Source organism: Talpa occidentalis, unplaced genomic scaffold (genome assembly GCF_014898055.3).
Source record: "Talpa occidentalis isolate TD23 unplaced genomic scaffold, MPIMG_talOcc4v2.1 talOcc4.15, whole genome shotgun sequence".
NCBI lineage: Eukaryota > Metazoa > Chordata > Mammalia > Eulipotyphla > Talpidae > Talpa > Talpa occidentalis.
This window is the reverse complement of record NW_023601543.1, coordinates 83236637-83251916: the sequence shown is the minus strand read 5'-3', so window position 1 is coordinate 83251916 and position 15280 is coordinate 83236637. Positions and strand designations below refer to the sequence as shown.

General features: G+C 52.1%; 1 protein-coding gene across 8 annotated transcripts in view; it reads right to left on the bottom strand.

Annotated features, from left to right (window-relative positions):
- GPM6B (glycoprotein M6B) overlaps positions 1-15280 on the bottom strand; it is a 182814-nt gene that overhangs the window by 33326 nt on the left and 134208 nt on the right. Inside the window, exon 1 of one of the 8 annotated variants that reach the window (XM_054695845.1) lies at positions 4841-4864. The exons of 3 other annotated variants lie outside the window; for them this stretch is intronic. Coding sequence is in view for 4 of the 5 variants with exons in the window: in XM_037512697.2 (XP_037368594.1) it covers positions 3234-3294 (61 nt within the window). In the remaining variant the exon portion in view is untranslated. Of the gene's footprint in view, positions 1-3233; positions 3693-4840; positions 4865-15280 lie in introns of those variants that run through there. 4 more of the 8 variants (XM_037512697.2, XM_037512699.2, XM_037512696.2 and 1 more) reach the window with 4 other exon arrangements.

The following is a 15280-nucleotide window of genomic DNA, read 5'->3' as shown; positions in this document are numbered from 1 at the left end:
GTAATAAAAATAACTTTCATCACAGATTCGTAGAGATTCTTTTTCGCACAATAGAGCAATTGATTCGATTGTTTTCCCCCCCTGTGATTACGCACTCCCAAGCTATTCCACATGCACTGGTTTTCGCAAATGAATTGCCATCGAGTGATACTCCGCTGGAATAAATAGGCGCCCAGCTCACATGTCCTTATTACCGAGTCCCGTGATCTATTTCCTTGATTCTGTCTTATTCATTTCCTCCACTTACTCCATTCCAGTGTATCTGTTTACTCAATCCTCACACTTTGATTTAATTTAATGCTTCCAATTTAAAAACTGTCATTTGTAATAATTTGGCCAGTTGGCATTTCTTACATCTGTCTGGGAAAACCTGCTGGCTCTCATGAAAAATTTCCTCCTATCGACTAAATGCTTCTTGTGAGTGTGGCCATCCAGAGGGTTCCATCAAAGCTCTGGGGCTGTTTCAGAGACACACATGGCTTTCTTTTTGTTAAGGACTCGGGTTACTTTTGTTTAAAATAGAAAAAAGTCCTTTGGATTTAATTTAAAGAAACGCCTCTCTTTGTCCTGGCGAAACTCCCAGGGAGGGACGCTGACCGGAAGAGTCAAGTCAACTGACAAAGGTACACTTAACTTCCATTCTGAATAAACACTCATCATTAGCCAAAGGCGTGCATTTGCAAGCCACTGGGCAATAACACCCCAAATTAAGAGAGGTATTGCCCCAGCGCTCAGGACTGAAAACCAACAGGAAGAAGGAACAGAGGAGAAAAAATAGCCATCCATAAAAAAAACTCTGTGGGAAGTGACAACACGTATAGGATTAAATTTAGTAGATTAAATCCTTTGCTGAAAGGCTTAAAAGGGGAGGGGGGGGGAAACAAAAAAAGAAGAAAAACTGATCCTCCAGGTCCAGAATTACGTAACGCAGCCTCTAATTCTGTGCAATTTTTCAACACTCGTTCCAAGGAAGCAAACATTTTATCAATTTAAAATGAAATCCAAGGCTCACTGGAGAGACAGGCAGCGGACATCTGTGACGTGGCTTGCGTTGCCCTGAGTGATAAACGGGTGAGCAAACTGGGGGGCTACAAAGGTGAGACGTGTGTACTCTGACTTGGTGCAGCTGACATGCGAACCTGTCCACCTAAACGAAGGTAAGCAGGTAAGCAGCCTCCAGAACAGCGCTGGGGGGAGCACGTCTATCACAGCCCCCGCGACTGCAGTAAAAATCCCAGCCCAGCCCTGCTCTCCCCGTGACAGCATCTGGTCACTTGCTCGTACCGTGACTTCCCCGCCACACAGCTCATGTTCATCATCGCTGCTCATTTTCCAAGCGCCTCCAGGAAAGATCTTTTTCCCTTCTAATTCTGTGGCTAAAACCACAGCTAACAAGTGCTCGTATCCAGACAGCCAGTGGAGGCAGGGGCTGGATTTGCAGCAGGGAGCATCTCCTTGACATAAAGTGCGAGCAGTGCCACAGCAGACAGACTAGCAGCAGTCGAGCCAGGCAATGGTGTAACGAGCATCTTACACGAACGTTACACCCCTGCTTGCTTTTGGAGAGAAAAATGGAAGATGTTTTTGCGGTGTCCAAAACGGTTTTTTCTGCCAGTGGCAAACACCATGTTCATAAAGCGTGGACTGAACAAAGTCATCGATTTGGGGGGAAAATGACTATAAATTGCAATAGGTTTCCTCATAGCAATACTATTACATGGTTTTATCCCCCAAACTTCATCTGTAATCCTCATGGAAATGAGTCCTTAAACTTTTACCTCTGTTCCTCAGTCTCATAAATAGCCCCAAGAGCTTTTCTCACTGTTACTTGGTCAATCCTGCAAATTAAATAGATTTCCTACAAGAAAAGGCAACATTTAGTGATTTATTTTTTTGCTGGTTTACTTGGGGCAGGGGGTGGGGCAGGCTTGATGCTGGAAATGAACTAATAAAATGAACTTGGATGTACTTGATGCCACTGAATTACGCCCTTAAAACGGTTCAGATGGCAAATTTTATGTTGCCTTGATTTTAGCAAACTTTAAAAACTGAATTTCAAAATGAAATTACTCGGTTTAGGATACAATACTACTTAAGTATTGCATAAGAAAGAAATTCCATGTACACACGAGCAGCCTGGCCCCAAGCATGGTAAGTTGAAATACATGACACCCTGTAGGTGGAAAATGGTTGACAATCAACAATTTCAGATGGTCCAACCTACATCGTCACAAGTAAAGCGGAGTTGCCCCTCCACCCTGGGAATGACTATTCCTTTGTGACTGTCAGGGTTGCCAGTTGCCAGAGAAATAACCTGAGCAGGAGGGTTTTTGATGTCAGAGTCACTAGACATGTTCTGGTGTCTTCCTGACAGTCTATAACTTTGAGTGAAGGAGATAAATGTCAATGCGGTGAGATGCTGTTAACCTAACAGTGGCTGAGCCGATTCCTGGGGCATCAAACTTGAAATCAGTCATTACCTAGGCAAGGACAGATGCATTTAGTTTCTAGTTTCTGCCATTTTTTCTTACCACAAAAACATGGATTTCTCCGAAAAAAACATTCCGTATGTCACAATCGTACCAGATCTGGTTTGTTCTGAGACTCCCTTTGAGGATCAGGACCTTGATCAATTTTTCTCTCCTAAATCTCCCAAGTCCTGAATAATGGAGCCCAGCCACCCCCACCCGCAACTCACACCAGACCACAGAGGGAACGTCCGCTCTGTCAAGCTCCAACGGGAAATGGCTATTACGTGTCTGCCACAGCGAAACAGCCATCCTTTTCAATCAGCAAATTAGAGAATGTCCAAATTGCTCCAGCAAAAGCACATTTAATATGCGTGCCCGCCGCTCCTCGGCAGCAGCGGCAGACAACGCATCCCGGGCCGTGGGGCGCAGCATGCGGGACCTGGGACCTAGTCACGGCCATTGCGTTCTTTTTCCTAAAGCCCGTTTCCCCAAGGCGGCAGCCCTCGGTGCCGACCTGCGGGCACAGACCTGCGGGCACGCCGCTCGCCGCCCCGCCTTCGGGAGGAAGCTCTGGCACAGGAGCGGGTGCGAAAAGGCTGATTCGCATCAGCCCGCAGGAGAAAGCCAGCCCGACAGCGGGCCCCGCCACGGGTCACGGGGGCTGCTTCCGAGCTATTGAGCGAGAGACGCGGGATCGGGCAGCCCTGCTCAAGCACCCCCGGTGAAAAGCCTTGAGCGGACGATTGCCGGCGCGCGGGGTACCTTTTCTCTCTTGGCTTTGCTCAGTGTTCTCCTCGGCCGCAGTTTCCATGGCTGGCTTCATACCATCCACCAAAAATGCTCTGCCCCGCTCCCCCCGGCACACACTTCTCCCCTCCTCTTCCTTGTCTTTCGGGCTCCCCTCCGGCTGCTATTCACACCCCGTGATTGAGAGGTCCTGTTCCGCACCACAGTGGCGCTCAGTCCTCTCCAAGCCGCCAGAGGCTCGGCGGCGTCAACCTCCCTCTGCCTACTGGTCCGTAAAGGCAGCTGCCAGGGAACAGGCAGCCATACGTCACCGAGGATCCCAGTTATAAAACAGCCTTTCTGTGCCCGCGGGTGCCTCAATGCGGCTCCCTCCTGGGGAGGGGGGACCAGCCCGCTCCCCCGCCGCTCGCCCTCCGCCTGCTCCTCCTCACTCTCCTCCACACGCTCTCCGCTGGCTGCTGGCTCCCCTTCTCCCGCTGCTTCTCTCTCCCAGCCCTGCGCCCGCTGAATGCTAATGAATTCTCCCAGGAAGAACAGATTGGTGACATCAGAGGAGGGGCCGCGGAGGAGAAAGGAAAGCGCCCCCTCCCACCACGTGACCCGCCAGCCACCACGTGTGTCGCCTCTCCGGAGAAGGCTGCTTCTGGGAGCCGGCCTTCCCTCCCCTGGCGCCCCTCCATGGGGCGATCGTTGGGTTCATGCACTCCCGACCCCCGCAGAGCATCCTCCAAGGACTTGCCCACAGTCTCTCTCTTTTGTTTGCTTGCTTTGTTACTTGTCGCTCACCCCACCTCTGCCTAGACGGAGCGACTGAACTACATGGAGTGAAGAGAGGAGCAAAGCCCAGGCCCGGGAGCTAACACTAGCACTGCAGCAGCTGAGCCCCGGAGCACACCTCCTGGCCCACGGCGAGGGCGCGGCGCGGAGAGGGCCGTCCGCTCGAGCCCAAGTCATCATCCCCTGCCCTTACCCGCACACACGCCTCGCGGGCCACACGTCTACCTCGCCCGGCGCAGGCGGCTTCGTGGAATGCAAACCAGAAAAGCTTATTTCTATGTGGAGATTTATTCCTTTAGAGTCCCTTCCCTCAAGTCAGAAGGGTATTGTCAAGAGCGTGCTGAACGGTCAGCAGCAAACACCCATCACCACGCTGACTGCTGCTGTCACAGGCCTTCTTGCAGACTCAGGCCTGCGGCTCGTACTCACTGTCCCTGTTTTTTAAAATGACAGAAACTCGAGTCAGACACAGGGCCCTGGGTTCCCCGACCCAGAACACAAGCTGCACGTTGGCTGAACTCCCATCTTGGAGGCCAACATGAAGGCTGCTTGGAGGCCCCACTCTCCTAAAAAACTCTCCCAAGTTTAAGGCTTTGTTGCTTCCCAATTACAACAGCAAACAAACAAATGAGTGAGATCCTGCATCAAAATCCTCTCACAACCCGATCTCCTCCTGCGTTCTGCCACTCCCAAAGCCTTCTAGACTCAATACCTCTGGCGCTGCTCAACCAGGAAAGATTTTGCAAACCAGTTTGGCCTGCTTCAACATTTTTTCACTTGACATCTCATTTTTCACTTTAACCACAGTCCAAGAGGGCCACGCCCACTGTCAACGAGACCCTTACCTCACAGCCCCGGCTCATTTCATGGTCTCCTGGCCGGGGAGCTGAGAAGCATGGCGGCCACAGGTTCAGATTTTGGAAAGAGCCTTGTTTGTGACGTGCCCTGCTCCATGGGAAACCCCCTGATGTGTCCTGTACACTTTTGCAAAGAGAATGTCGGTCCATTCAGATGGAAAGATGGCAGCTGCTGCTCTGTGATGGGCCTGCTGGCCCGCAGTGGATCCGGGGAGAAAAAAGTTCAATTTAGCAGAAAAGGGGGCCATTGTGATTTGCTGTGGTGTTCATTTTTAAAAAGTGTCTTGCAAAGAGCCACTCATTTACAAAAGCGGCGGGAAAAAATATTTCTCTTTGTCTTTTACTGAAGAATATTATTTTTAAATGTCACTAGAAACGGGCCGGAGGGCTAGGGAAGGCAGAGTCTCCTCTCGCTCTGCATCTGGAATCCAAACTATTAGACAAAATAGTCACAAATTCTCCAGCTGATACTGTGATCTGCTTTCACCCAGGAAAACTACTTGCAAAGGGACAATTCAGCCCTTGTGTCCGATTCATAACTTCGTGTTCTTTTCACTGGGCTGATAACGCATGATAATTCCAAAAGTTACCACCTTGCTCAGCCTCGCCCACCTCACTGCTCTTTACCATAAACCACGTGAGTCAGAAAAAACAGGACAGAAAAACTGACCACAGCCACAAAGAAAACAGGCCAATTTTGTAACCTCTTTGAGGTGCGCATCCATGATTTTGGCAAACGCAGGCCTATAGAGAAAGATGGAAAATGGCGCTCAGAGTGGGACATTATTCTCTGGGCTTGTGCTCCCGGCAACCTCGTGGGAGGTAAGAAGTTCTGAGAGTCAAGACAGGAATAACAGGGCCTCCCTGGTGGCGCAGGGGTTAAGCCTCAGCACTATGAAGCTATCTGCAGCCTCTGTAGCATGAGTTTGATCCCCAGACAGGGAGCTACCCACATGGCGCAGCAGACCTCTCCCGTCTCACCCGCTGCTCCCCTCAGCAGTGCCTTTCAGTAGATCTGCCTGTTCTGCTCCCCACTCTGTCTCTGGTGAATCCTCTCCCCCTACACCTCTGGCCTGCACCCCAGTTCTTGTATGCATAAATAATAAATAAATCTTTTTTTAAAAGACAGGAATAACAAATATGGACACAAAACGGATATATTCATTGAATGATACAAAATGGCTGATACTAAGAAGAGTAGTTTCACAGGGTTCATCTTATCTATTTGTAAGTCTTCTAGAGAATTCCAGGCAGGTCGGTAAGCACGCATGGAATAATCTTTCAAGGGCTAACATCTACAAGCAAAACAGACAGGCAGGACAGTTGGCGCCTGTCTCCAGTCAACCCACAGGTTAATGGACCAGAGAGAACTCTCCAGAAGCAGATTAGTCCTACCTGCTGCAAGCAATATAGGATCACAACAAAGACAGGTGAGAGGAGGGGGAAGAGGATTTGAGGCAAGTTTGACAGAGTTGACTTGGCTACTGCAATAGAAACCGGGGTGGGGAAGGGCAGGGTAGGGAAGGGCAGGGAAAGGGAAGGGAGGGAAGGAAAGGCAGAGGATGGAGAAGGGCAAGGAAGAGAAGGTGGGGAGAAGATTTTTCTGACAGAGCGGCCAGAGCTCAGGGCGTGGGTGGTGGGGATGGTCAGCCAGGAGGCCGGGCTGGCTGGGCACCGGAGCAGTGGGCACCTCGCTACTCCTGGAGCAGTTGGGGGGGGGGGCTTGAGAGCAGGCCCCACCTGTGCTCACAAAGGACACGCTGTGGGGACTGCAAAGGACAGAACAGGTGAGGCCAGCGGCGGTGAGACGGTGCCAGCAAGAGACAGCGAGGCCGGAAGTACAGCCCGGGGGGAAGCGGGGACAGGAAGGATGGCCGCCTCCTCAATGCTGATGCCTGGAGGTGAGCGAGGAGGAGGATTTTAGGGGAGTGTGGTTGTTTGTAGCTCGGGTGAGTGAGGAGATGGTCTGCTGTGAAGCAAAACTGGGAAGCCAAGTGGAGGGAGAGGTTGGGAGGGAGAGGAGCATGCTGGGTTCCGGGGCCAGGGCGGCCCACAGCTGACCAGCAGGCGTCTGGGAACACAGCGCCCAAGGAGAGGGCTGACTGCAAACAAGGACATGGGCGTCTCCTGCCAGGAGGTAGTCCAGGGAGTACAAAGGTAGAGCTCTGCTCAAATGACCCCTGCCCCCTCTCAGGGGACCCTTCCTGACTCTCCAATCTAAAATGGCAGCCCTGACATGCTCAGGCTCCTTCCAGAGCGGGGTTTTTCTTATCATGGAAACCATGGCCCAGCACTGATCTAGCTACTTGTTTACTGTCTGTCTTTCCCCCCTAAAATATAAGCCCTTTGAAGAACAGACTTTCTTTGGTTTATTCTTGTTCTCTGCTGTATCACCAGCTTCTAGAATCTTCCCTGGCACACAGTAACTCCTCAACAAATAGCGCCTAAATGAACAGGGAGCAAATGACCAAGGAGAAAGATGACCAATAGCACTGAGAGGAGAATGTAACACACCTTAGCACTTAAACGCAAAGGTAAAGGAAAAGCTTTTAAGCAAAGGTGGAAGAGACTAAGAAGGAAAAATTAGGCCCTCCCTGGTGGCCGAGGGGTTAAGTCTCAGTGCTGTCACCACTATGGCCTGAGTTTGATTCCCAGCCTGGGAGCGGCCCACATGGCGCAGCAGACCTCTCCTGTCTCCCCGCTGCTCCCCTCAGCAGTGCGTTTCAGTCAATCCGTCCGTTCTGCTCCCCGCTCTGTCTCTGGGGAGTCCTCTTACCTTCCCTCCTCACCTCTGGCCTGCACCCCAGCTCTTCTATGCAAAAATAAATAAAAGCTTACCACTGCCCACCCCCCCCCTACAAAAAAAGGAGACAAATCAGAAAAGCAGGGGAACAAGGCCAAAGCGGGGTTATGGCATCGCAGGCGAGTCCCATGACGGGCATAAGGCTCCTGGTGCCCCAAGCTGTTGGCGGAGCAAAGGAGGGCACGGACGGGCATGCAAAACGTACCTTTCACCAGCAAACGGCCGCTGGAAGTTCCCTAGAAGAGGTCTGGTTGAATGACAAGCACAGGAGCAAGACTGTCAAGTCTTTTTCACAATTATTACTCTCAAAAAAGGACGCTCCCGTGGTCCAACTAAAATCTTTATTTCATACCTAGGGCTTCGTGCCACCTGGACACCTTGGTTTAGTTTCCAATTGGCAGAGAAAATTTGGTTCTTTTCTATGATCTAGTCCATTAATAAGCCTCTCTCTCTCTCTCTCTCTCTCTCTCTCTCTCTCTGTCTCCCCACCATCAAGGAGCTCTCCAACAATTCAACTCAATTCTGACGCCATCTACCTGGAGGATCCACAGGTTAAGGGCTCAGTCCCATAACTGGTCCCTCGCGCCCACCTCCCCCTACCCCCGTCACATGCCAATCACAAGTCCAGGCTGTCACCTGGTTGTTACCTGTCGCCTGTGCTTTTGACCAACTGGCTGAAGACTGTGGATTCCAATGACCACCTCTCTTTAGGATTTATTTGTCAGAACAGCTCACAGAACTCTGAGGGATATTTTATTTTCTAAATCACCAGGTTATGACAAAGGAGCTGATAGGACATGAAGCCAAATGAAGACATGGCTCCAGGCACTGGGAAGGGGCAGAAAGCTTCCTCACCCCACACTCTCTGGGTGCGTCACTCTCCCCTGATCCAGAAGCTCTCCCACCTCCCACCCCTGCCTTTTGAGGGGTTTTGTGGAGGAGGCTTCATTACAGAGACAGGAACATGAAATCATTGACCACTGGGGACAGACCTCCATCTCCAGCCCCTCTTACTTCCTGGATGTCATGCCGACAGACAGGAAGTTCTAGCCCCTGGACAGCCAGCCCCCATCCTTAGGTTCTGAAAGTTGCCTCACTAACATAACCAGACATGTTTGCCACTCTCCGTCACAGGAAATGCCAAGGGTTTTAGGAGCTCAGTGCTGGGAATTGGATAAAGACCAAATCTATATTTCTTGTTATAGATTACAGAATCGCAGTCTCCAAGGGGAGCAAATTTGCTTCGTGTATCTTACATGCCTGTGAGTCAAGTAATGGATGGAAGCGCTGAACACAAAAAGCAGGGTGAGAGGATCCTGTGTAGGCCACCCCGGACATCACCCTGGTCAGGTTTCTCTTCTTTCACTCATTCAACCAAGATTCATTAAGCACCAACTGCACAGCAGAAATCAAGTCTCTGTTCTGTCATAAAGTCTACAATTGTTCAGTCAACTGGGAACGCATGCAGGTACACAGCGATCTACCCACAAGCCCTCATCAGCACGGTCCGTAAAGTTTGTCAAATGCCTACTTCCAACTATCTAGGATGAAATTTTAGGTTTCTTCTGGTCTCAGAAGGTCCCCTCAGTGGGGAGTAACGAATAGCCAAGATCAGGTATTTCCACATTCCCTCAAATGCTAATTCCTCAGAAATCTGCACATTTGGGCCTTCCACTCAGTACCCCAGGACAGGGCCTCCTAGAGTCATGCAGTTGCTGGGGACAGAGCTTAGTCATGCCCTTTCCATTCACCTCTAGTTCCTGTTCTTGGCTCTATTTTCTTTCTGGATCATTCTTTCCTCCAGTGAAGGATGCCCCCTCCATCCCTCAAGCCTCTTCACCTGGGACCCGAGTAAGAGTGCACTTGTGGAAGACATCACGGTGCCCACTTCTGACAAGAGACAGACACCTCACAGCCAAGGCCAAGGGGCTTCCTGCAGACCTCGCCTGTCCACGCTTCTGCTGGGGCCTAGAAGGCCTTCGCACGCCCTGGCGTGTCCCTGCCCCTCCGCCCCTCACAGGAAACCAACCCCCAGGGCAACAAGCCCAGAACCAAAGGCCACCTCCCTGCACACCCCACGTGAAAACCCCTCACCTGCCCGAGTGGATGAATTGAACCTAATTTGTGGTTTAAAAGAAAGTTTCTGTGGTGTGACCCTCTTTTCATATCACTCCTCATGATAAATCAAAGATGTGCTCTAGTGCAAAAACCTGAGCCTCTGGAGAGATCAGAGTCACAGACAGCAAGAATTCTTACATCTTACCTGTGAGACAGGAAAGACACTCATATAAAGTAGCAATCATGTTTAAAACATTATTACTTTTGGGGAAAAAAAACCACAAAAACTAGAAATATTGGACAGAGCCAGGAAGTTAGAGCAAGTTGTTCAGCACTGGGTCCTTTCCATAGTAACACCTTCCGGAAGCTTCATCCATTTGGCAAAGCTTCTGGCCCCCATCAGCAGCATTCAGCTTCTAATTTTACACCCAGTGTGGGTTTTCATACCTTCCGACTCCCTCCTCTTAGTCTCCCTGCTCATCTACTTCCTCAGCGCCTCCTGTAGCTTCATGACACTTTGCTTTACAGGAAACACCACCTCCTAACACGGCGGGGTGGGGGGGGGTGCTCTGCCCAGGGAAGGGGGACAGAGGAAAGTTTAGTCAAGATTCAGGGATTTTCATCTTGGAAGAGGCGGTGGTGACAGCGCAGTTCACGGGCAGCCTGTCCAGAGCTGAGAACACGACGTTTGTCACTTGATTGAATCCCCATGGCGGGGGACAGCAAGGCGGGAGGGCCGGCCGGCCTGCCCCGAGTCGGGAAGCAGAGGCGCGGAAGGCCAGCACGTTCGTGTGGCTCATCGCGGCGCGGGGGGTGGGGGGGTGGACCCCAAAGTGAGGGAACCACACAGCCGGCCCAAGAAGAAACAAAGACCAGATGATGGGTTTTTAAACTCATGGTTTTGATTAAAAAAGGCCAGTTTTGGCCCCTTCCTGTGTGCACAAGGCACACGCCGGAGAGACAGCTGATGCGCTGGCAACGCGCTTCCGGATTAATTATCGCCTCCCGCGGGGAGCTGGCATCTCCCATGCCAAGTGGTGCTCCCGCTGAGAGCTCCCCTGCAAGGGCTCCCAATTAAATCATCTGCTGCACCAAACGTGTACCCAACCCCATGAGCAAGACCAGGTCTGTGCCCCTCCCCAACCCCCACGCTCACGGGTGAACTGCAGCTAGCGGGGGCTAGAACATTCTCTTACCCAGAGAGAGTTGGTGGCTCAGCCTCAAAGCTGGGTGAGGCTGGGCCACTCTGCGGGGGACTTTCCTGGCATCCTCTGCCAAAACCCCAGCCCACGCGACCTCCCCAGATCCTCTTCCCTTCCTGGAGGCTTCGGCCAAAGCCCGCCTCCTTCAGGAAGCCTCCTGGTTAACGCCCCTGGTGTTCTTCTCCAAACTGTGCCCAGCCCTGGGTTTCTGTGATAAATGCAAACCCCTAGGACCGGCTGCCAGCTTTGATGGAGGACAAGAATAGAAAGACTGGAAAAGAGATGCCCCAAGACCAGAACCCGACTCACAAGGAGGTGGGGGTCGAGGGGACTAACATGACCATTAACCCAGCTGTAGAGATCGGGACCCTTAGGCGCCAGCGCCTTATCACAAGGCATGAGACCCCAGCAGGACCAAACTGCTGTAGGGAGTGGAGCACAGACCGGAGGGGAAAGATATGGAGAAGGGGCCCATCCTGGAATCTCTGGCCCCTTTCAAATTCTGCGTGGTTATCCCAAATCAGCAACAAACTGCAGGCTCACAAGGAGTGACCCTCCCCAACAGAAGAGGACATATTCCTGCAGTCTCTGCCCTGGCTCGGGGCAGCGCTCCCACCGCCCACCTGTGATTGTGCAGGTGTCTCTTTTCACCCACTCCCCCCCTCTGCAGGGCAGCAGCCTCCTGCCTGCCCGTGCCCTGTACCTGCCGGGGTTTCTCCTCCCTGACCTCCCTCAGCGGAGGCCTCTCTCCTCAAGGCCGCCCGCCTGCAACCATGCAGGCCTCTCTCAGCAAACCTGTCCCTTCTGGGGCAGCTCGTCCTGCCCGCTGGTGTCCGTGCAAGTGTCTTTTACTCTTCTGTCCCTCTCCCTAACAAACCTGCTCTTCAACTGTAACTCCCATCTCTGTCTCGTGGAGAAACTCGCCTGGGGAACTCGCCGCGGGCTGCTGCAACACGAGCTCTGGGGACACCGTTCCCAGGGCGGGCCCAGGACCCCGCACTCCAAACCCCCTGACTCCACGAACCTCATCAACTTCATGGAGGCGCTCACCTGCCTCTACCTGCCTCCCACCCAGGTGGCGCGAAAGCCTGTGCCACATGGACCAACCCTAACCTTCGATGCTGTCCCCCTGGGCGACAAGTCTCTGTCTTTGGCCAGCTGTGCCAGATGTCGTAAACGTCAAGGTAAAATCGGAGACCTCTGGCGGGAGAAGCGCTGGCTGGCCCGTGGAAACCCACATACGGAAGGATGGAAGACCCCAAACAAAACGGCGCTGTATCCCGCAGGCTGCAGAGAGGGACAGGAGAGGGGCGTCCCGAAAGCTCCTCAGGCTCCCGCTGCCCCAGCCGGGTCTACGGGCGAGAGAGAAAAACTAATCACTGGTTATTTCATTCCTTCCAGATCGTTCCCTGCCCCTGTGGGGTGACTTCTGTGCCCTTGCCTAGCCTGGGGGGACACTCCCCACTCTGACCCCCTCCTTCCCCAGGGCCCTGGAGGTGGGCCCGGATGGGTGCCTGTGCGTCACCGACAGCTGAATCGACAGAACTCGGGTGAAAGGGATTTCAGAAAGGTGGGCTCCGAGGGCAGGCTCCAGCACAGACTCAACCCTGGTTTCTGGGTCCTCGAGACCAAGTCAGACCGGCCACTGGTTTTTATTTAAAAAAAAAAAAAAAAGAGCCAGAGAGTCGGGGCCTCGGAAGGGGTCAGGCTTGGCCTAACGCTCTGCGACCCCTGCCTGCCAGGGTGCGTGCATCAGCCCTCCGGACACGCCGAGCGCAGGCCCCGGGGCCGCGAGGCCGCGAAGTTCGGTGAGAGCCCGCGTGGGCGCAAGGGAAGCGCGCTCCGCCTCGGCTGAGGGCCGCTGGCTGTCACCTGCCGGGCCTCCAGGGACGTGCGGCCGGCGGCGGTCAGGAACCGAACCTCGGGGACGCCTTCCTGTCCTCTGCGCGCCCTCCAGCTTCCTCCGACTGCCCGCTCAGATGAGCACCCCGACAGCGCGCTCATGCCAAGCGATTCTGAACCCCTCGGGAGCCTGCAAGCCAGCGACGCAGCGAAGCGGGTGCTTCCCCAGCACGGCGCTTGAGACAACCGCTGCGATTGCGAATCCGTAGCCTGGCGGAATGTTGAGAGTTAGGGTTCACCTGCTCTCGCTGCTTCGGGGAAACACCCAGGACTTTAGATACATAATTCAAAAGCTCTCAGAAGAAAGCCCAGAGGAAACTGGTGCCTGGGTGGGTCAGCTGCTGGGGGTACAGAACTGGTATAAAATACCCACTGCACAAGAACGTCAACTGGATCATTCAGTCCACGGCTGATGGGAAGCCAAGAAAAAACCACCCCCTTTCAATTATTTTCATACTTATTCAAATGCAGTATTAACTTGCCTCTTCTGTTTACCTTCTGGGACAGGAATGAGGGAAACTAAGAGGAAGGCATTTAAATCCTTCACCCACTAAAATATCAGCGGATGAACTCTTGCTGTTTGCCAACAACATGGATGGAGCCGGAGGGGATGGTGCTGAGTGAAATAAGGAGAAAGACCAAGACCGGCGGGCTCATTCACAGGTGGAATACAGAGAAAACAAGACAAAAACAAAGGAACTGACAAAACTAAACCCAAACAAACACTAGAAATTTGACTGCAGACGGAGGCTCCTAGAGGGGGAGGGAGGGGCCCAGTGGCCCGGGGTCAAGGGCACTGGGTGCTTGGATGGTGGGGGTGGGTGGTGACAGACATCTGAGGGGGTGCGACCCTGTACCCCTCAACCCCGTACAGTGTTGTGAACCAACGCGATCTCAATCAAGAAAAAAATAAGCAAAAATTAAAACTAAAAAGTAATGTCAACATGAGACTCCGGGGTGGGGGGGGGCGGTGGCAGTGGGGCGGGGAGAAAAATGCTTAGAACATAAATTTCTATTGTGGTTAAAACAAACATGAACAAAATTTTTAAGAGAGAAAAATAAAGTATCAGTTGGACTCTGAAGACTGGAACCTACTGAGTCAACCATTGGGACAACCTTCCCTGCCCAGATCAGACACGAGACCCCCCCCCCCCCGGGTGCAGAAAGGGCAACAGTGAGGCCTAAGTCTTGCCCGTCTCCCTGAGCACTACCGGCAAGGCTTCATTTACACCAACCAATGGCAAGGGATGTGTTTGTACTGCAAAAGCAACAGGTTTGGAGCATCTTGGAGGAAACAGACATGAGAAATGGAGCCAACCACGTGCTGCATATGCACAGCCAGGTCTGTGACTTAGCATGTGTTTGTTGTGGCTGAATGTGGGTGTTTATGATCTTCTGGCAACATGAAGGATTGTCTCCATGCCTGGTCGATGCACAGCAGGATCCCAGAAGAACTTTCGGGTCTGACTGCACACTTGTGCTAGGTAATCACTGAGAAGCGAGATGCCAGGAACCAAAACCAAAGCAAAGAGAATAGAGCTCCCTCTGATCACCAAGAAAAATCTAGAAGCAGTTTTTTGACAGATGACTTGTGAACATGTCTAGGAGGCGTGTGATTTCTAGAAGTCACCACAGATAGGTTCTTGAGGATTAACACCAAACAAACCTGTTTCCTTTTTCAAGTATTCAATTTGTGCACTTAACATATTTCAGTAACCGTAAGTGAGAAAGACTTCTTTTCTCACACAGTACGCATGCAGACTCTTCTCCCCATCAGCACCTCTGCTGTCGCTGGGGCGCCATTTGGGGTCACCTAACCACAGCCCCGAGCCCATTATCTTTGCTTCCTTCAGAGCCGACACCCAGCACTTAGCGCAAAACCCACAGAGACCCACTCAGCGCTTCGTCCGGGAGGAGGCTGCAGCTTCTCCCAATTTGCATATTGTCACTTGCACGCCAATGGCGTCCTGCATCAGTGGCATCCTGTATCGCAAAAGCGAAGACTTTTTTTTTTTTTTTAAAGACAGGATAACTGAGGCAAAGTCCATCTTCCAAGCTGACCTCACAACTTGATAAAACCCTTCCCCCCACAACTGTGGGAGTTAATGTGATGTCGGCCACGTGCCTGGATACTGTAAAATCTTGTGTTCGTCCTGTGCTTGCAATCAACAAACAACTTAAGGTCACTTAATCACACACTCAAATGAAGTCGGAATGGGCTAACGTGCCTTCACATTGGTTACTAAATGAGGGATGTCAACTTAGGAAGACATCTAGCGCTATGCCCTTGGCATTGTCCTTGGTGTGCGCTACGGAGACGCCCATGTCACATACAGTCCTGAGAGGATGGCTTCTTCCTGTCATGTGACCACCTAGACATTTAAGAAGTCACTGCAGTCAACCTAGAATTTCTTCACACCAACTACCATGAGAAGAACTGTATTTGATTTTTCCCTGATTTTC